The sequence below is a fragment of the Dama dama genome, chromosome 24, assembly GCF_033118175.1.
Source record: "Dama dama isolate Ldn47 chromosome 24, ASM3311817v1, whole genome shotgun sequence".
NCBI lineage: Eukaryota > Metazoa > Chordata > Mammalia > Artiodactyla > Cervidae > Dama > Dama dama.
In genome coordinates, this window is record NC_083704.1 from 16,377,979 (window position 1) to 16,396,674 (window position 18,696).

At 40.3% G+C, this 18,696-nt stretch overlaps 1 protein-coding gene and 1 pseudogene across 6 annotated transcripts in view; both read left to right on the forward strand.

The window, feature by feature from the left end:
• Positions 1–3,725: 3,725 nt before the first annotated feature.
• On the forward strand, positions 3,726–3,870 carry LOC133046343 (U2 spliceosomal RNA; annotated as a pseudogene).
• A 4,097-nt stretch (positions 3,871–7,967) lies between these two features.
• Positions 7,968–18,696, forward strand: part of GOLGA4 (golgin A4) — a 112,673-nt gene continuing 101,944 nt past the window's right edge. For all 6 annotated transcript variants that reach the window (XM_061127751.1, XM_061127754.1, XM_061127753.1 and 3 more), the window contains exon 1: positions 7,968–8,203. In XM_061127751.1, coding sequence (XP_060983734.1) covers positions 8,135–8,203 — 69 coding nt within the window. In that variant the 5' untranslated portion in view covers positions 7,968–8,134. The remainder of the gene's footprint in view (positions 8,204–18,696) is intronic.

Consider the following 18,696-nt stretch of genomic DNA (forward strand, 5'->3'; position numbering starts at 1 on the left):
TGGCCTGGAGGTGGGATGGGTGGAGCTTTTGACCGAGACTAGAGGCTTCAGGTGTCTGCCCAGGGTGAGGGGAGGGTGACAGCATCTCCTGGCTGCCATGGGAACCACGGAGAGCAGCTGGTTGGTAATGACCCCTGGTCGAAGGTGGACATGCGCGCTCTGTCTGCTCTGAAGGTCTAAAAGGTGCAGCCGCGAGCATCCCAGACAGTCACACATGTTCCACCTCTTGTTTTGTCCCTGGGTTGAAAAGTCAAGTCTGCTTCTTTGAATTATGCCTCATTTGATTTCGTTTTCTTTTCATCTATTTCACCTATTCCTACAGGAGCCTAGTGTCTGGTTAAGCTAAAGGACTTTAGTTTAAGAAGATACCAGTAAAAAGTCTATTTTTTTAACTCTAATTTTTGCTTTCTTTTTGACAGGACAGTTTGCAGGATCTTAGTTCCCTGACTAGTAGGGATTGAATCCAGGCTCTCAATGGTGAAAGTGTGGAGTCCCAAACACTAGACCACCAGGGAATCCCCTCTAACTTTCTTAAATTGCAAGTATCATCCTTTCAAGATTTTCAATGACAGAAGACTTAGTGCTTAGAATTTCCTCTCTTTCTCTTAATGAGACAGTGCCTAGTAACTAGAGGATCTTTTTTTGGCTAAGTGCAAAATCGACTGTCCAGGGTAGACTTCCATCCAGGGGGGTGGAAGATTGGGGAGGTGGGGCAGAGGAGGCTCTGTTTCAGGAAAGGAGAGACGAAATGCCCAGAGGTCTTGGAGCTGGTGGAGGAGGATGAGTCAGACAAAGCTGACATCTGCATGGGGAGATTAAGACGTGACCACAGGGCAGCAGGTAGGGTGGTTTGAGGAGAAAAGATATATTTAATAAGATGGTTTGGAGCGAAATACTGTGCACTAAACAATGTAAACCATGACTTTTGCTCCCCCTAGAAAATCTAGACTAGAAATTCTAGATTCTGGAGTAAAATATCCACATCTCACGATTACTTAGAGGAGCCTGTTTTCCTTTGCAAAGTCAATTAATGTAGTGTCTTGTTCTGAGATAGATGCAAGAAGGGGACAGTGCCTACTTTTGGGGCTCAGCTACACCTTTGGTTTTCTGTCTTGTATATACATCTTAAATATTCAAAGCATAAAGAAACACATGGAGTGAAATCAAAGTTTGTATTCCCCATTTTAATTAGTTACATTGTTCAGAGTTAACCTATCCAAAGCTAATAATTTGATGTGCAGCCTTCAGTATTTTTCCTAAGCATTTATGGACACATACATGACTGATTAATTATTTGGCTCAAAGAGAATTTGAGACTGAAAACAATTTCTCTTTAAATTTTGGAAAGTATTGCTCATTGCCTACTTTTTTTTGCATATTAGAATTAATTTTTGAATGAATAGTTAATCCATGCTTGGGTGATGAATTCAAGAGATAAAAAGGGATACAACTACCCTTTTTATAACTACCCTGATACCTCCAATTGCCTTGTTTCCTTCACTGGTGGCAATCACGGTCACTGGTTTCTCGTGTCTTTACAGATATATTCTATAATACCTATTGTTTACAAATATACATACACACATATGTTGAACTATATGATATTGTTATTTTTGTAGTTAAAACTCAGTAACTTCATGCAATTTAACCTAACACACTTATAAATGAATATAATTGTTAATCACACTAATGATAGTCTGCTATGTACACCACAGTGCACTTTGGTTTCTGACTTAACAAAATGTCTTGCAATCTCCCCAGATATAATCTGTATAATCTGTATACATCAGCTGCCTCATTCTTTTTTTTTAAATTTTATGCCTATTTGTTTTCATGGCAAACTGTTATTATTTTAAAATTTACATAGGGTGAAATTGAATTTTAATTTTGATGTATGCTTTTGTGAGTTTTAACATGGATACCCACCACAATAATCAGGAAACAAAAATATCTCAAACATATCTGTATAATTACCAATGACAAAGAATACAACTGGCACGTACCCCAGAATCTCCCCTCAAATCTCCTTCCCTATTGCTATGCCTTTCTTACACCCCAACACAATATTTCCCTTGACTTCTAACACCATAGGTTAGTTTTGCCTACATGAAATAATGTAGTATATATTCTTTTCTTTGGTTTCTTGGGCTCAACATTATGTAAGGTTCATCCATGCTATAGTATATATTCATCCATATAGTTATGTCATTACTATAGAGCAATTAATTACACAATATTTCATTATTTTATAGCATTTAAAAATTTTTATAGCATTTTTGACATGCGGAATAAGAAAATTACCTTTCATGTAAATAAATCTTTTTTGTAATGGTTTCTGGATTTTGTGTTATACTGTTATACTTAGGAAGGCCTTTAGCACTCCAGGGTTATAAAATAAATCCTCCCATGTTTTCTTCTACTACTTTAATAATTTCATTTTTCAGATGTGAGAAATAAATCTGACTTTTTTCCCAAGATACTAACTTGTTATCCAAATACTCATTTAATCTTCATGGGAAATTTTTACAGATGTAAAAACTGACACATGAAGACGTTCAGTCATTTTCTCCCAATCACAGAACTCTTAACAATAAGCGGCAAAGCTGTGATTTTACTATGAGCTTTCCAGCCCTTCCTCCCACACAGTATCTTGAGTATGAGGTAAGGATTCAAAAGTTTGCAAGACTGAATTTGTTTACTTAGGAGTCTGATTATCACATAGTTGTTCAGTAGGAGCAGGGAATTTGACACTTCACCTTCATTCTCTCAGCCCTTCCCTGTGACCAAGAGGCCTCATGCTTGAAATAAGGTTTTTTTTTTCACTCAGCCCAGTGTTGGGTTTTCCCTTCCAGGACTCTTCTCATTAAACTATTATCAGCTGTGTAAACAGTCCTAGGACATTTGTAAACAATTACAAAAGTGTTAAAAATTAAATTGAACTACTTTAAAAAAATGAGCTTTCTCTTCTCTCAGAAGAGAAAGGAATGTGAAACAGATTATAGCTGGAGGCCAGGATAAAGGGCAAGAGGCCTGAGATAGGTTTCCAGTTCTGTCACTGAGATCATATGACCCTGGGAAAGTGACTTTTTGGCTCATCATTATGCAATAGCAATAATATACAGCCCTTCAGTTTTCTTTAGTGTCCTTGCTTCTGCCTACAAATGGGAATTAAATGAAAAACAAAGATACCAAAAAAAGAAAAATTCTGTAAGGACAGGCCTCAGGCTGGAGAGTAAGCTAAATTCCTGGGAGAGTCATAGTCTAAATTTAGATACTGATGTGCAGACCTTTCTTTCACGGGAGGTCTTCCAACTGTTTTATAACTTTAATTAAAAAAAAATTTTTTTTTGTCCATTCCACATGGCTTGTGGGATCTTAGTTCCTGTCGGAGAAGGCAATGGCAACCCACTCCAGTGCTCTTACCTGGAAAATCCCGTGTACGGAGGAGCCTGGTAGGCTGCAGTCCATGGGGTCACTAAGAGTCGGACATGACTGAGTGACTTCACTTTCACTTTTCACTTTCATGCATTGGAGAAGGAAATGGCAACCCACTCCAGTGTTCTTGCCTGGAGAATCCCAGGGACGGGGGAGCCTGGTGGGCTTCTGTCTATGGGGTCGCGCAGAGTCGGACACGACTGAAGTGACTTAGCAGTTCCCCAACCAGGGATTGAACCTATGCCCTCTGCATTGGAAGTACAGAGTCTTAACCACTAGACTGCCAGGGCATCGCTTCTCGGCCTTTTGGCTAAGATCAAGTGTAGACTGCCAGGGCAGTGCCTATATAACTTTAATTAATGTGGCCAAAAGATATTCTTTTGAAAGTAAACATTAAAAACATAATATATTTCAAAGTGTTCCAGTGAAGTTCATTCAAAGAGTATAAGAATAAAAGTATTTCAGTCCACTCCAGATCTCTCACTTGCTATAGCCAAAATGTGTATGCATATATATTATATATGGGCTTCCCTGGTGGCTCAGACAGTGAAGAATCTGCTGGCAATGCAGGAGACCTGGGTTCAGTCCCTGGGTTGGGAAGATCCCCTGCAGAAGGGAATGGCTACTCATTTCAGTATTCCTGCCTGGAGAATCAACCCATGGACAGAGGAGCCTGGTGGGCTACAGTCCATGGGGTCACAAAGGGTCTGACACGACTGAGTGACTAACACTTTCACTTTCATATGCAATATACATATATAACCCCTACATATGTATCCCATATATACACATATACCCCCTACCCCTTACAAATGTTGACAAATCTGGTATGTGAAGAACAACACAGCTGTAGCACTTTCACATTTGTGGATAAGTGCTCTCAATGTACAAAATAAAATTTCTTTTTTATTTTGAAAGAATATATGTTGTTGAGGACACTTGGATATCAATCAGTTGATCATTTTGGAGCAAAGTATTGGAGAACATAGAAAAATCAGTGTCAGTGGGAGCGTATGTCTCCGTAGTAAGGGATCCAGAGGCAGTGTGGGTGGCGGTGTGGGCATGGGTTTCAGAGCCATGAAAGCTATGGGTTCAGATGCTGCCTCTACCACATCCAAGCTGTGTTACTTGCAGTGAAATTCAGAGCCTCAGGCTTTTCATTTTTATTAAAAAATTTCATACACTGAAGTTGAGTGTTTGTGGTATATAGCTTTCTGGGTTTTGACAAATGCATGCAAAGTTGTACATCTACCACTATAGTTATGGTACACACTGTTTCATCATCCCAAAGATTCCCTTGTCCTGCCCCTTTGTAGTTAATACCACTTCCACCCCATCCCAGTCCTGCCCTACTAAACTCCTAGAACCACAGATCCATTCTCCCTCCCGATAGCTTTGCCTTTTCAGAATGTCGTTAAGTGGAATCTGGTGGGCTGCATCTCGCAGGCCTGCAAGCCTTGCACCTGCCCACTCTCAAGATCAAAGAAAGAGTCCGGAGTCAGCAAAACAGAGACATCATAGGTTTAATGCAAGGGGGATCTTATGTGCCTGAAGTAAGCTCTTGGATTGACACCCCACAATCAGCGGTAGGACATGGCACTAGTCTTCGCTATTGGGGTGGTGGGGAGGGAATGGTTTCCCTGTCATAGGGGGAATTGACTTTCAGTTGGCTCATCTTATCAGGGAAACCAGTAGAGGAGCATGCCCGCCATCTCCCCTTTGATAAACTATCTTAGCGGTGAGGTTCTGATCTAGAGATGAGAACAATCGCTAGCTGGGCCCCGGGACAAGTATGCAGGTATTTACTGATCAAGTCAACGATTAAGAGGGGAGGCCAGTCATGTGAGTAGGGTGTGGGTGTGACAGGGACTGGTCGAGCAGGGGATGTACTGTACAGACAGCAAGAGAAGAACCATCTTGATTTGTCATGTATATCATGTATGACTTCTTTTGGGTCTCATTTATTTCACATAGTGAAACTTCAGGAAAACTATTCAGGTTGTTATGAGCATCAGTGCTCTGTCCTTTAGATGTCAGAGTAGTATTCCATGGTAAGAAGGTACTACAGTTTGTTTATCCATTCATTGACTGAAAGACATCTACGTTTTGATAATTTGTTGGGTATTCCCTTATATATATCTGTAGAATCTGTGGTGATGAGCACTCTTTAACGCGTTATATTGATAACCAGTATTTTCCTTTCTCTTCATGAGTCTTACTAGAGGCTTACCAGTGTTATTAATCATTTTTAAGAACCAAATTTTAGTTTTGTTGTTTTCTTCTTTATTGTGTTATATTTCATTAATTCATTTTGCTCAGTATCTTTTATTTCAATCCTTCTACTCACTTTGATTTTAATTTCTTCTTTTACAAACTTCTTAAGGTGGAAGTGTAGATTATTGATTTCCAATCTTTTTTCCTTTCTAATAAAAGCACCTAATACTGTTATTTTTCTTTTAAGCACTGCGTTAGCTGAACCTCACAAATTTTGGTAAGCTTTGTTCTCATTTTCATTCTTCTAAAATATTTTCTAATTTCCCTTGTGGTTTTTTTCTTTGGCCCATCAACTATTTCGATGTGCACAGCATAATTTCCAAACATTTGGGGATTTTTCTAGATATCTCTGCTACGGACTTCTAATTTAATTACTTTGTGATCCGAGAACACACTATATGATATTAATCTTTTGAAACTGAAATCTGTAGTATGAATTAGCACATGGTCTATCTTGGTGACGGGTCCACGTGTATCCAAAAAGAACATGTATTTTGCAGTTTCCCCATCTTTTCAAAAAAAGATAAGGCAAAGTTAGCTGACCCAACTTTTCCACATTGTTACCAATTTTTTTGTCTACTTATTCTGTCAAGGACTGGGAAAGGTCACCAAGGACCTGGCACTTAGAATGATAAAGATTTTTGAAGGAATATGTGAAAATACACCATTTCAGTAATTTGTATATTTTAATACATATATTTGTTGTTGTTCAGTTGCTAAGTCGTGTCCGACTCTTTGCGACGTCATGGATGGAAGCATGCCAGGCTCCTCTTCCCCCACTATCTCCAGGTGTTCGCCCAAATTCACGATATATATTACATATGTATGTATGTGGGGGCTTCCCGGGTAGCTCAGCTGGTAAAGAATCCATCTGCAATGTAGGAGACCCTAGTTTGATTCCTGGGTCGGGAAGATCCCTGGGGAAGGGATAGGCTACCCAATCCAGTATTCTTGGGCTTTCCTGGCGGCTCAACTAGTAAAGAATTCGTCTGCAATGCAGGAGACCTGGTGGCTCTGTCCATGGGGTCGCAGACGGTCGGACACGACTGACCTGATGGAGCGCAGCACGTGTATGTGCGTGTATATGCTGTCACTCCAGCCGTGATTCTTTGCAACCCTCTGCACTAGCCTGCCAGGCTCCTCTGTCCACGGGATTCTTAAGATAAGAATACTGGAGTGGGTTGCCATGTCCCCACCAGGGAATCTCCCTGACCCACGAATGGAAGCACTTCTCTTAGTCTGCTGCATTGGCAGCGGGGTTCTTTACCAGTAGCGCCACCTGGAAAGCCTATATACATACAGGCAATGTCCAAACTATATCAGCCTGAAAGACTGCAAGGAGATCCAACCAGTCCATCCTAAAGGAGATCAGTCCTCGGTGTTCATTGGAGGGACTGATGTCGAAGCTGAAACTCCAACACTTTGGCCACCTGATGCGGAGAGCTGACCATTTGAAAAGACCCTGATGCTGGGAAAGATTGAGGGCAGGAGGAGAAGGCGACAACAGAGGATGAGATGGTTGGATGGCATCACCGACACAATGGACATGGGTTTGGGTGGACTCCGGGAGTTGGTGTTGGACAGCAGGCCTGGCGTGCTGCGGTTCATGGGGTCGCAAAGAGTGGGACACGACTGAGCGACTGAACTGAACTGAAGTATCTGAACCCTGGGAGCTTCCTACCAGGCACTTCTTGACCCCTGGAAGAGTCCCGCAAAGGAAAAAGGGCCACTCTGGGAAGCAGTAGGAATACAAGATACTGAAGACAGAAAATGCAAACCACAAATACTGAACAAAAGTACGCTGTCAATCACAGTCTCCGGTAGGTCCCCCGGATCCCCTCTTCTCACACCCACACAACAGGTGCTTTGCGGCGGGACAGTCAGCCTTGCGGTCCTCGAGAGAAGCAGCACCCTGCCCACCTGACTTGGCAGTACCGCAGCCCGGGTGTGTATCAGTGTAGGGCCCACCCCGCGCCTGGGCTCCGAGGGCAGGTCCACGCGCGATGAGCGTGGGCAGCGCCGAGTCCCGCACCTTCCGGGGGCGACCCCGCAGTGCGCATGCGCGGGCCGGGCTTCCAGCTTGTCCCCTCCAGCGCCCGGTAGCGCTTCCTCGCCGAACTCCACGTAGGCCGCGCAGGCGCCTTGTCCCCACTGCTCACCTGCTGCCGTTGTCGCCGCCGCCGCCGCCGCCGCCGCCGGGGCTGGATGGGGGGCCGAGGCCAACCGGTGGCACCCAGAAGAGAGAGACGCGGCGGCGGCGACGCCGACACCCGCAGGACGAGTGTCTCGACCGGCCCGCAAGCCCCAGGAGGAGGCGGCGAGGCCCGGCCCCCGCGGTCTGCGGTGTAGAGAAGCCGCCGCGGCCGGGTCTCTCTGAGCCCTCGCCCCACAGGTCTCTTCCACCTCAGGATCCCCGCGTTGCGCGATGTTCAAGAAACTGAAGCAGAAGATCAGCGAGGAGCAGCAGCTCCAGCAGGCGCTGGCCTCTTCTCAGGTATTATGGCCGCCGCGCTCCCCTGGTTCCCGAGAACCCTTGACAGCGGCTCGCGGGCAGAGGGGTGCGGAGGTTCAGCCCCGACCCTTGACTTCCAACCAGAGGCTTCCCCCAGATCTCTCCTTGGGAATGAGCTCAGGGCGGTCCAGGTTCTCCGTGAGTCCTGACCCGGGTCCCCCATCCCAGAACTCCGTTCTGGAGAGTAGGTTGGGGGTGGTTGGGTTCGTGACACCTGACCTCTTAATTTACCCCTGATGCCCAACCTGGTCTGAGAATAAGTGAGCAGAGCTCTGATCTTGCATGGTTTTTGACCCATACAGAAGGTTTCCCCCAGGCATCCGACACCCCCAACTCAGGAGTGAGGGCGGAATGGGAAAACCAGGACCCCTTGCAATATCTGACCTTTGGACTGAAGTCCCCTCCTCTCATCCCCGACCCGAGACTGAGTACGGAGGGGCCCCTGGCCCGTGGGGGAGTCTTAATTCCAAACCCGGGTCCAGGCCTGAGGGCCAGGGGTCGAGCCATTCCTGGCCGGCCTGCTTGCAGAAGCGTTGGACCCGAGAGAGGTGGCGGCGTGGCTGGCGTCCAGTGCCCGAGGCTGTCACGAGTTCGCCACTTCGCATAACTGGGTTGATCCGGGACGGGCGGAGGGGCGGCCACTGTGGGGCCCGGCAGGGCTTGCGCGCGTCCGCCGCTCGGCTCTGCTACTTCGGGAGTCTTGTTAATGTTTGTTTTTCACGAATGCGGTTGCTTCAGGAAATGACAATTTCCAGGAAAAGGGAGGCGCGTTAATAGTGTTAATTTAAAGAAGCAGAAACAGTCTCCTAAGCAGCTGTGAATGTGTGTTTTGGTGCCGGCAGCACGTGGTTCTTTCAGCAATGAGGAGGGCTTCTGCTAAATTGCTTCCCAGCTTGTCTGAGTCTCAACAGATTTAATTTGAGAGTGTCTACACGAAAAGCTGGCTTTTGACTACTTGGCAGGCATTTCTAAAACATTTTAAACATAACATTTATCTTACACAACTCTTAAAAGTCTAATGACCAATAACTACTAAATCAAGCATCTATCGCATTGAATTTATTCTGAAACTGTAAATTGAAGAAGTTTATTTAAAGCTTCTGTAGAGTGAAACAGTGGTTGAGGTATATTAGAATATGGCACTGAAAGCTTGTTCATTCTCCCAAGGGAATGGTAAACAGTGATTAAGATTTGGATACTAAATATATTACTTTCAACACTAAATATATTACATTTACTGTGAGTTTTTAAAATTTTACAAAACACTTAATTTAAGAAAGAAAAAATAAAAAAGTGATGTAGAGGTGAGGAATGTGGGGAACAGGCACGGCAGTGAATGTAAGGGACTCTGTACGTATCACTGATCCAGGATGCCACCTCTAAAAATTCCAAGAGAGTTCAGGATGTATTAAGGAGTTAGCCACATGGAATTTCACTTCAGTGTTGTTTTTAATAGGTAAAATGTGGCCAGAAATATTCAGCAGTAGAGAATTGGTTAGATAAGTTATGTCATATAGTTGGTTATTATGCAGCCTTAAAAAAACGCCAACATTTATTAGGTTCTTACTGGGCTAGGTATTTTGCTTGGGTTATTTTGTTTCATTGTCACATAAATCTACAAGGTAGAATCTTTCATACCTGGAATGGGGTTCAGAGAGTTAAGTAACTTGCCTAAAGCTAGAGTTAGAGCCTACAGGTAAGTAGACTCTGACTTGCATTAAAAGGCAGATTGAAAAACAACATGTAAAACATGATCCCAGTTTTGTGGGGCAAGTAAGACACAGTGAAAATAGTTTAAAAAGGATATGCTCCAAGCTGCTGGCTTTTTATTTGTAAATGTTATCTTTTTTTTCGTGAAGAAGAATTACTATCGATCTTTAACAAAGGGAGGTTGTCTTTTGTTGTTGTTGAGTTGCCAAGTCCTGTCCCATTTGTTTGCGTCCCCGTGGACTGAGCTCACCAGGCTTCTCTGTCCATGGGATTTTTCAGGCAAGAATACTGGAGTGGGCTGTCTTTTCCTTTTACAGGGGATCTTCCCAACCCAGGGATTGAATCTGTGTCTGCTGTTTTGGCAGGCGGATTCTTTACCTTCTGAACCACTTGGGAATCCTGAGGTTGTCTTTAGAATCATGGTAAAAGAGCTAGTTACAGGTAATGCATTAGGGCTCCCACTTCCTATGGCTTGATGCTTCTGGGAAGACAGTGTTTGTGGAGCAAGAAATAGCACTTTGTGTACAGAAAATTTAAAACAATCCTTTTTGGTGACTATATATGTATATGTGTATATATATATATATATATATATATATAGTAACTATATATGTGTGTATATATAGTGGATATATGTATATATTTATCCAGAATGCAAAAGTAAATTGTTAGTGATCAATTGCTGATAGAAACTTGATTCTGTTCCTTGTCTTGATCCTTAACTATTCAGAACCCTTCAAGTTGAGAAATTCTGGATTATTATTTTTAGAGTTAAGAATTTCTTTCAAGTATGAATTAAGCAAAACAAATATCTTTGGATGGGATAATCATTTTGTAACAGATAAAACATGTCCTTGTTTTACCATGCAGAGGATCTTGAATTTGTATAATATTACGTCTTGTTTTTTGAATATAAATTATTTTGTGTTGAGGGTGCAATACCCTCAGGAATTTAATGGGATGTGAAAGACAGTTTGCTTTTACTTGCTCAGGAGGATTTGTTTGTTCTTGGTTTAGTTTTCCTGATTACTTTGTAGCCTCCCTTGTTATCTGCCCAAGTCTTCTCTCAGGCTTTAAATTGCTTTGGGCTTTAAATCAAGACAGGACCCTGAATTTCTAAAATTTTGTGTAGAATAAGGGCAAGTACCTAAGGGATTCTTTAATGCGTTTTAGTGCATTAATACAAATTGAGACATTTGTTTGCGATTTTGGAGGCCCTTGTGTACATATTTCCTGGTTCTTAGCTTGATTACCAGAGGTGAGATTGCTTGACAGGTATGTTTCAAATAGAGTGAGTCATCAGGTGTTGATAATTCTGGGATAAATGATCAAAATACTTGCAAAAGTTTTCTGTAATAGTAATAACGGTAGTGTTCGTGATATTAATACTTTGGGGTTTCTTCAGTTTTTGAAAGCATTCAATAAAAGCAAGACACTGTTTTCTAGTCCCCAGTCACTTCTCTTTGGAGCTGAGATTATTTGAGCCCTTCTTTGGCAAATATTATTTTAAGTAAACATTTGGTCAACTCTGACTTTAAAAATAAAATTAAACAATTTCAAAGCAAGTTTCACTTAATTTTTTAACAACAAATATCAATACTTAGATTTTTAAAATCCTTAGAATAAATTTGATAAAAATTATTCAAGAGTAATATAGGATACTTTCTAATTTCTTAGGATGTATATAGTGCTGTGAATAAAAAATATTTTTTAACATTTGCAACCCTTTTCAGATATTACTAAAACTTAAAAATTATAAAAAGCACTGGCACAAATGGACTATTACATGATTCCACTTGTGTGAGGTACCTAGATTAGTCAAAATCATAGAGGCAAAAAATAGAACGGTGGTTGTCTGTGGCTGAAGAGAGGAGGGGGAAATGAGGAATTATCGTTTAATGAGGATAGAGTTTCAATTTGGGAGGATGAAGAAGTTCTGGAGATGGATAGTGGTGATGGTTGCCCAACAGTATGAGTATAATTAATATCACTGAACTGTCCACCTACAAATGTTTAAAATGGTAACTTTAATGTTGCATATACTTTACCACAATAATAAAACAAAACAATGTGGGCTCACCCCAAATTTGCAGGATTATAATTTTTTAGAGTGGGGTCTCAAAATAATAGTTTGTGTAATAGGAATAAAAAGAAATTTCACAAACAGGGAAAAGAGTCCCTTTCTGAAGGAACATAGTTTTTTTTATAAACATCACTTGGCAAAATAATTTTCCTCAATCTAAAAAGCATAGCTCCCAGAGAGAAACATTTAGATCAGAAAAATCAGAGTGTCTTGAGTGTTTATAAATCTGTGTTTTGATTAGGGAATGATTAGTAGCTATTTCTATTGCTTTATATAGAATATACATTAAGTTCTTGCATTTTAAGTAATAGACAGTTCTTGTTTATGTGATTTAAAAAATCTGTGTGAAACTTGAACAGGTAAGGGCCATACAAAGTTCTTCCATCTGCCTGTTAGTTTGGTAGGAAAAACTGGAGGAAAAACTTCTGAGAGAAGCTTTGTCTCTTGAGCTTATTGTGATATTCAGAGACCTTAAGACGTGTTTGCAAATTATATATAACTTTACATCCCACCGAAGCTGTGAGCAAATTCAGAGGCATCCTCCTGGGCCCAGGTGAGAAAGCAAGGCTGGAAACTTTGATGTAGAACTTCAGTTAATGTGTTGATAAAGGTCCTTAAAAATACAGGATTTTAACTAACCATTTAGTTTCTTTACCTCCTAAATCACAAAATATTAGGAAGATGTTTTCATTTACGTGAACATTTACTTGACTAGCTATAAAATTCTAGGTTGAAAAATTTCCCTCAGGCTGTTGGCTTTATTTCTCCCTTATCTTCTAGGATCCTGTGTGCAAATGAAAAATCTAATTCAAACTTGTTCTTTGCTGTATTGGTGGTTAACTTGATCCTTGAATCTTTTCTTTTTCCTTGATGCTAAAAAATTTCTAGTTTTCTTCTTTTTTTTTTTTAGTCTTCCCCCTTTTCTTTCTTTTTTAAATCTTATTAATCTTTTTTTTAAAATAAATTCTCTGTATATCCTTTTCCCCTCTTTTGATATATTCCTCTTTTCCCTTTATTCTATTGCTTTGAAAGATTTCAGATTTTTATTTCAACTGCTTCTATTGAATTTATTCTAGTCATCACATTTAATTTCCACAAATTAACACTAGTCAACCTTGGGTAATTATTTTTACCTAAGTGTTTTCTTGGTGCATTGCATGTATTATCTAAATTAATACATGAAATAATAAAAGTGTGGATTTGTATTATCCTTATTTTACAGATAAGAAATTGAGGCCAAGGGAGATTAAATAACTTGTCTGTGTAGACAGCTAGTACCATACAACTCAGTGATAAAGCTGAGATATGAACCCAGGCAGTCTTGCTCTAAAGCCCATTCTCTTAACCCCACAGTACTTTCAGTTTGTTTTTTTTTTAGCAGCAGCTTTTGGTTTAATGGAAGCTAGAGCTTCTCAAAACTCTCTCAGGATGTTATGTATTATATATACATACATATTTAAAGTCTGTTCCTTGATTTATCAGATTGTTCTAGGTTGTTATATGTATTCATACTGGTCATATTGTTTTTCTTTTTTTGAGAAAAATGTCTTGTTGTTATTAGTTGTTCATTTATATTTATGAAGACCAGGTGGGTGATTTATTACCCAAACATTCTTAATGAATGGGGACACTGGTAATTATCTTGAAACTTAAACTGACGTGGACTGGGCAGGACTGGGATTGCTGTGGTGAAACTGGGGTGTGTTACCCTGCTGCCTTATGGTGCCAGCCTCTGCAATTGGAGCACTGACGCCTCCAAGGTGTTACTCCTTGTATTTGGCTGTTGCTTTTGTCTGGAGAAGTGTTTGGGTTGAAGGAGGCTGACCCCATGTACCTGTTTGTTTCACAGACCTGAGACACATTCCTGAGAGTAGTAATCTCCCGTTCTAGTGTATAAAACTGATTTTTCCCCCCTGTTGCAAGAAGTACCTTTTGCTCTCCCAGAGCGGCCGTTTGTGTATGTTTGGAGTTACGGCCCAATTGCCCTGACTTCCCCACCAATTTGAATCCTTTTGCCTTTATTCTTCAAAAATTTGTTTTCTTTTTACTTATGATTTTCCTTCTCTTGTTCTAGAGTTTTAGTTTATCTGCTTTTCTGCTTTTTTTTTTAAACCTTCATTTCAATGGGTTTTTGGGAGGAAGAGAAGTAAACAGAGTTCAGTCTGCATTCTTGTACTGGAAACCTAATTACCACTCTTGGCATAAACATGCATTTATCTTAAATATTTGTCTTTCAAATTATGAATTCTTAACAAATGCATGTTTCTTAGATTAGTAAAGATGTCTGATTTTTCTATTTTATTTATTTTATAGAATTATTTGACTAAGTTAGCGTGGACGATGTTAACAGTAGCCAGTGTCTAAAATATTGGGAATAACATCAGTTCACTTATGATTTGTTATCAACTGTTGGATGAAATTTAGGATGAGAAATAGATCATCTTTTAATCTGTGTATTATGCTTTTAAATTATATAGGGTACCTTTTACTGGATATACTAGATACTCATGATTTTTAAATAAAAATTTAAAGTGAAATTTTACTTTTATTTTTATCAAAGTGATACATTCTGTAGTTTTAAAAGATAAAGCACTGCTGAAAGACTGTTATGCTAAAACAAAACAAAACAAAGTGCACTGTCTATTCCAGCCTCCAGCTTTGTCCTCCGTGTTCTTTCTGGAGACTTTAGGATCTTCTCTTGTTTTCTGAAATTTTATGGTGCACATGCCTTTGTGTAGATTTATTTTTGCATTGTGCTTCACTAAGTATGGTGACTCCTGTGCTTTAGTTCTTGGAAACTTTTAGATATTATTTCTTTGATAATTCCCTCTCCTTTGTTTTTTCTCTTCTATTCTGGAAGACCAGTTAGTTTTTGTACCTTCAGGATAGATTCTCTTATTTATTATTTTTTACCCTTCATGGTCTATTTTAATTTATTTATTTGTTTTTTGTTCTGTTTGCACTGGAAGTGTGGGGTCTTAACACTGGACCACAGGGAAGTTCCTTTTTTGTCCTATTTTTGAGAGTTTGCTTCAATGTTATCTAACTCTTCAATGAGTTTTTTGTTTTCTTTATTTTTTGAAGTTAAATCTACAATGTTAATTTTCAGTTGAATTTTTAATTTTTCCTATTCTGTTTTTAAATTTTCCAAAGGCTATTTCTTACTGTCTTTTGCTTTTTCATAGCATTGCTCTTGCTAATACTGATTTATCGTTAACATTAAAAAAAATTTATTTATTTTGGCTGCACCCCAGGTCTTACTTGTGGCATGTGGGATTTTTAATTGCAGCATGTGGGGTCCAGCTCTCTGACCAGGGATCAGACTTGGGTCCCTTTAATTAGGAGTGTGGAGTCCCAGCCACTGGGCCACCAGAGATGTCCTCTGATAATATCTTTTATAGCTCTGATTTTTTTCCCTTTTGTTTTGAAGTTTTCTTTTATTTATTTTTTTGGGGGGATTTTGTTGTCGTTGGCTCTTACATTGGAAATTTTCTTTACTGGCTGCTCTGGGGTATCCATATTTAAAGGCGAGACACTAAAAATCTGATGCTGTCTGCAAGTATCATGTGATCAACGCTGGGACTCCCTGCTGGGTGATAGGCTGCAAATTGGTTTTATTATTGGGAGAAATATTTACCTCTTGATAACCTGAGATCTTTAAGATGTCATTTGATTTCTCCAGTGAAGCCTTTTGTTTTTTGGGCAAGGGCTGCCAGGTTATAAGCCTAGCTGCTTCAGAAGCAGTGTGCTGGAGGTTCCACTGTTCACTGTGCAGAATATCACCTGTAATCCCTCTAGGTTTAGTCACACACTTTGCCCTTCACTCCTGTCTTACTGTGCTTGGCTTCATCCAGTTTGAGCCTCAATGGCTCCAGAAAAATAAACCTTTGGTTTTTCAGAGGTTATATAAGGTGGGACAAGGGACATGGGGATCTTTCAACCAATTTTTTGATTTTGGTCCTGCCTCTTAACTTCTTCGTTATAACTTGTATTGTAACTTTGAAGGCTTAAATCTTTTTAGGGCTCTGGAGATGAAAATAGGCTTGTTTCTTATCAGTGTCCCCTCCCTGGGATTGTAGTGTCCTCAGCTGTACAGTCACTTTAGTATTCTTTTGTTCACACCGATTTTTCTGAAAATTGGTTGAAATTTACCTCTTTGGGTGGTGGTTTAGTTGCTAAGTCATGTCCAACTCTTGCAACCCCATGGACTGTAGCCCTCCAGGCTCTTCTCTTCTGTCCATGGGATTTCCCATGGCAAGCGTGCTGGAGTGGGTTGCCATTTCCTTCTCCAGGGAATCTTCCTCACCCAGGGATTGAACCCAGGTCTCCTGCATCGCAGGTCGATTCTTTACCAACTGAGCCACCAGGGATACCCCAACTCTTTTCAAGGGAGAGAAAATAAGAAACTTTGGTCCACCTATCATGTTTTTAACTAGAAGTCTCCTTAAATTACTTGTGAATGAGTGGACTTCTCTATATTAAAGGACTATTTTTGAGAGGTGAACATTTATAACATAAGCAGCAATATTTCATTTCTGGCACTACTGTTTAGACGACAGGATGTAGAAGGTACTTTACTAAAGACATGATGGAAAGTTCTAATAATTTTGGTAACTAGTAGATAAAGGTTTATGTGACATATTAACTCCAGGTTGCTTTGGCCATTCCTTTATAGCTGGGGTGTCAGATAGATTGGCAGAGACTTTGAGGAGTACGTGGTGAGGAGGAGTCTGTGGCTGTGTCCTTGCTATGATTTGGTTACTCGTGGGTGTGGCAGGGAGAAATGAAGCCAGATGCTAGGCTTGTGTAAGAATGCCATTCATCTACTTGGGGTATCATTTGAGTAGTAATTTGTGTCAAAAGGCTTCTGGGCAGCCAAAATTTTAATGTCACTAACTTCATATTCCATAGTTAATGTAAGTTATTCATAAGGACAGTTTTAAAAAAATTCCTCATTTTGAATTTTCTTATGTTTATTTTGTCTGTAATTCTATTAGATGTAGTTATCTAGTTTCTAAACTAGTAGCAGGCTAAAACAGATGGAGAAGATATACTACAAGTAGGGTATTCATAGGAATGACAACTGACCTAAAAAGTGTTAAATTAAGTTTAGTTTCCTTTAATCTTTGAAAACTAGAATTAGTTGATTTCAGAAAGGTATAGATTCAAAATGGTTAAACCTTATTGTTACTGCCAAACCGCTTCAGGTATCAGTAAGATTTAACCATCTTGAATTTATAACTTTAGATATCTGTATCTATCTGACAGTTCAGCTGTCTTGAATACAGTAGCTCTTTATAGGAAAACTCTCAGATAATAGAGCCCCAATGGAATAAACTTTGATTAACATAGTTTTGACTAACATAGAATTTCTCAGTAATATGAATATCTAAAGTTTGTGTTGTTATCTTTAGAGTGTGCTGTTCAGCCTAAGATTAATGCTTTTCAATGTCTAATTTTTTGGTATAGTAAAAATATACTAGATACATTTGATGTAATCGAGATTTAAGAGTTAGTGGCTATGTTTATCAACATTTTTCTTACTCAGACAGTATGGTATGGAGAAAGCAGTTCGGGTGGGTTGTGGAATTAGAGGATTGGGATCAGCTTTTTTTTTTTAAATGAAGGAATATTTTGGGTCAAAATGTGGCATCTTATGTTGTAAAGATTAAGATTCTATAAAACTTTTGTTTTAGAAGTGTCTGTGCAAAAAGAATGTTATTGTTGTTTAACTGCTGGTCCCAGTGAAAAAAATTTGAGAAACAGTGATCCAGAGAGTACTGGGGAAGCAGATGAGGGACTCAGAAGACCTGCATGCTAGCCCAGATCTTGTAGTGTGCACCCTGATCCAGCCACACAAGCATTCTCAGCTTTTCACTTTCTTGTCAGGAAATTAGGGATGACTGTCCTCCTACTGTTCAGATGGCTTGTGAGAATCTAAAGAGAAGGTATTTGAAAGCGTTTGTTACTATAAGGTGCTTCATTTCACAGAACCTGCTAAGGTGCTGTGCTGGGGTCACTTTTGCCTTGAAGGGAAGATGTGGTCTCTGTACCATGAAGATGAGAGGTGGTGACAGCGTGAGGGGATCAGAGTGACATCTGAGCAGAGTCTTGAGTGGGTAATGAAAAGTCATGGTGTTCAGGGCTTACTGTTCCTGAAGGTGACTGCATTAGTTTCCTGCTGTTGAGTAACACATTACCACAACCTTGCTGCCTAATAACCCAGTTACTGTTTCATAGTATGTACGTCAGAAGTCTGGCATGGCATGATTGACTTCTCTGCTCGGGGTCTCACAAGACTAAGATCAAGTTGTCCAAATTGTGTTCTCATCTGGTGACAGGGATCCTCATCCATGCTCATATGGTTGTGGTACAGAGGTCCTTATTTCTTACTGTCTTTTGCTCCTAGCACTGCCCACAGTTCCCCACCATTTGACCCTCACAGGCCTTTGCTTTCCTTCAGGATTACAGGAGTACATGCCTCTGCTTTCTGCCCCACTGCTGCACTCTGGACTCATTTAAAGGGCTTGTGTAATTAGGTTGGTCCCATTCAGATAGTCTCCTTTCTCTGAGTTGACTTAGAGTCTTAAATACACCTGCAAAACCCTTTTCGCTCTGAAAGGGAAGATCATCAGGGCAATGATATCTCGTATTTGCAAGGCGAGGGTGATTTTGGGTCATC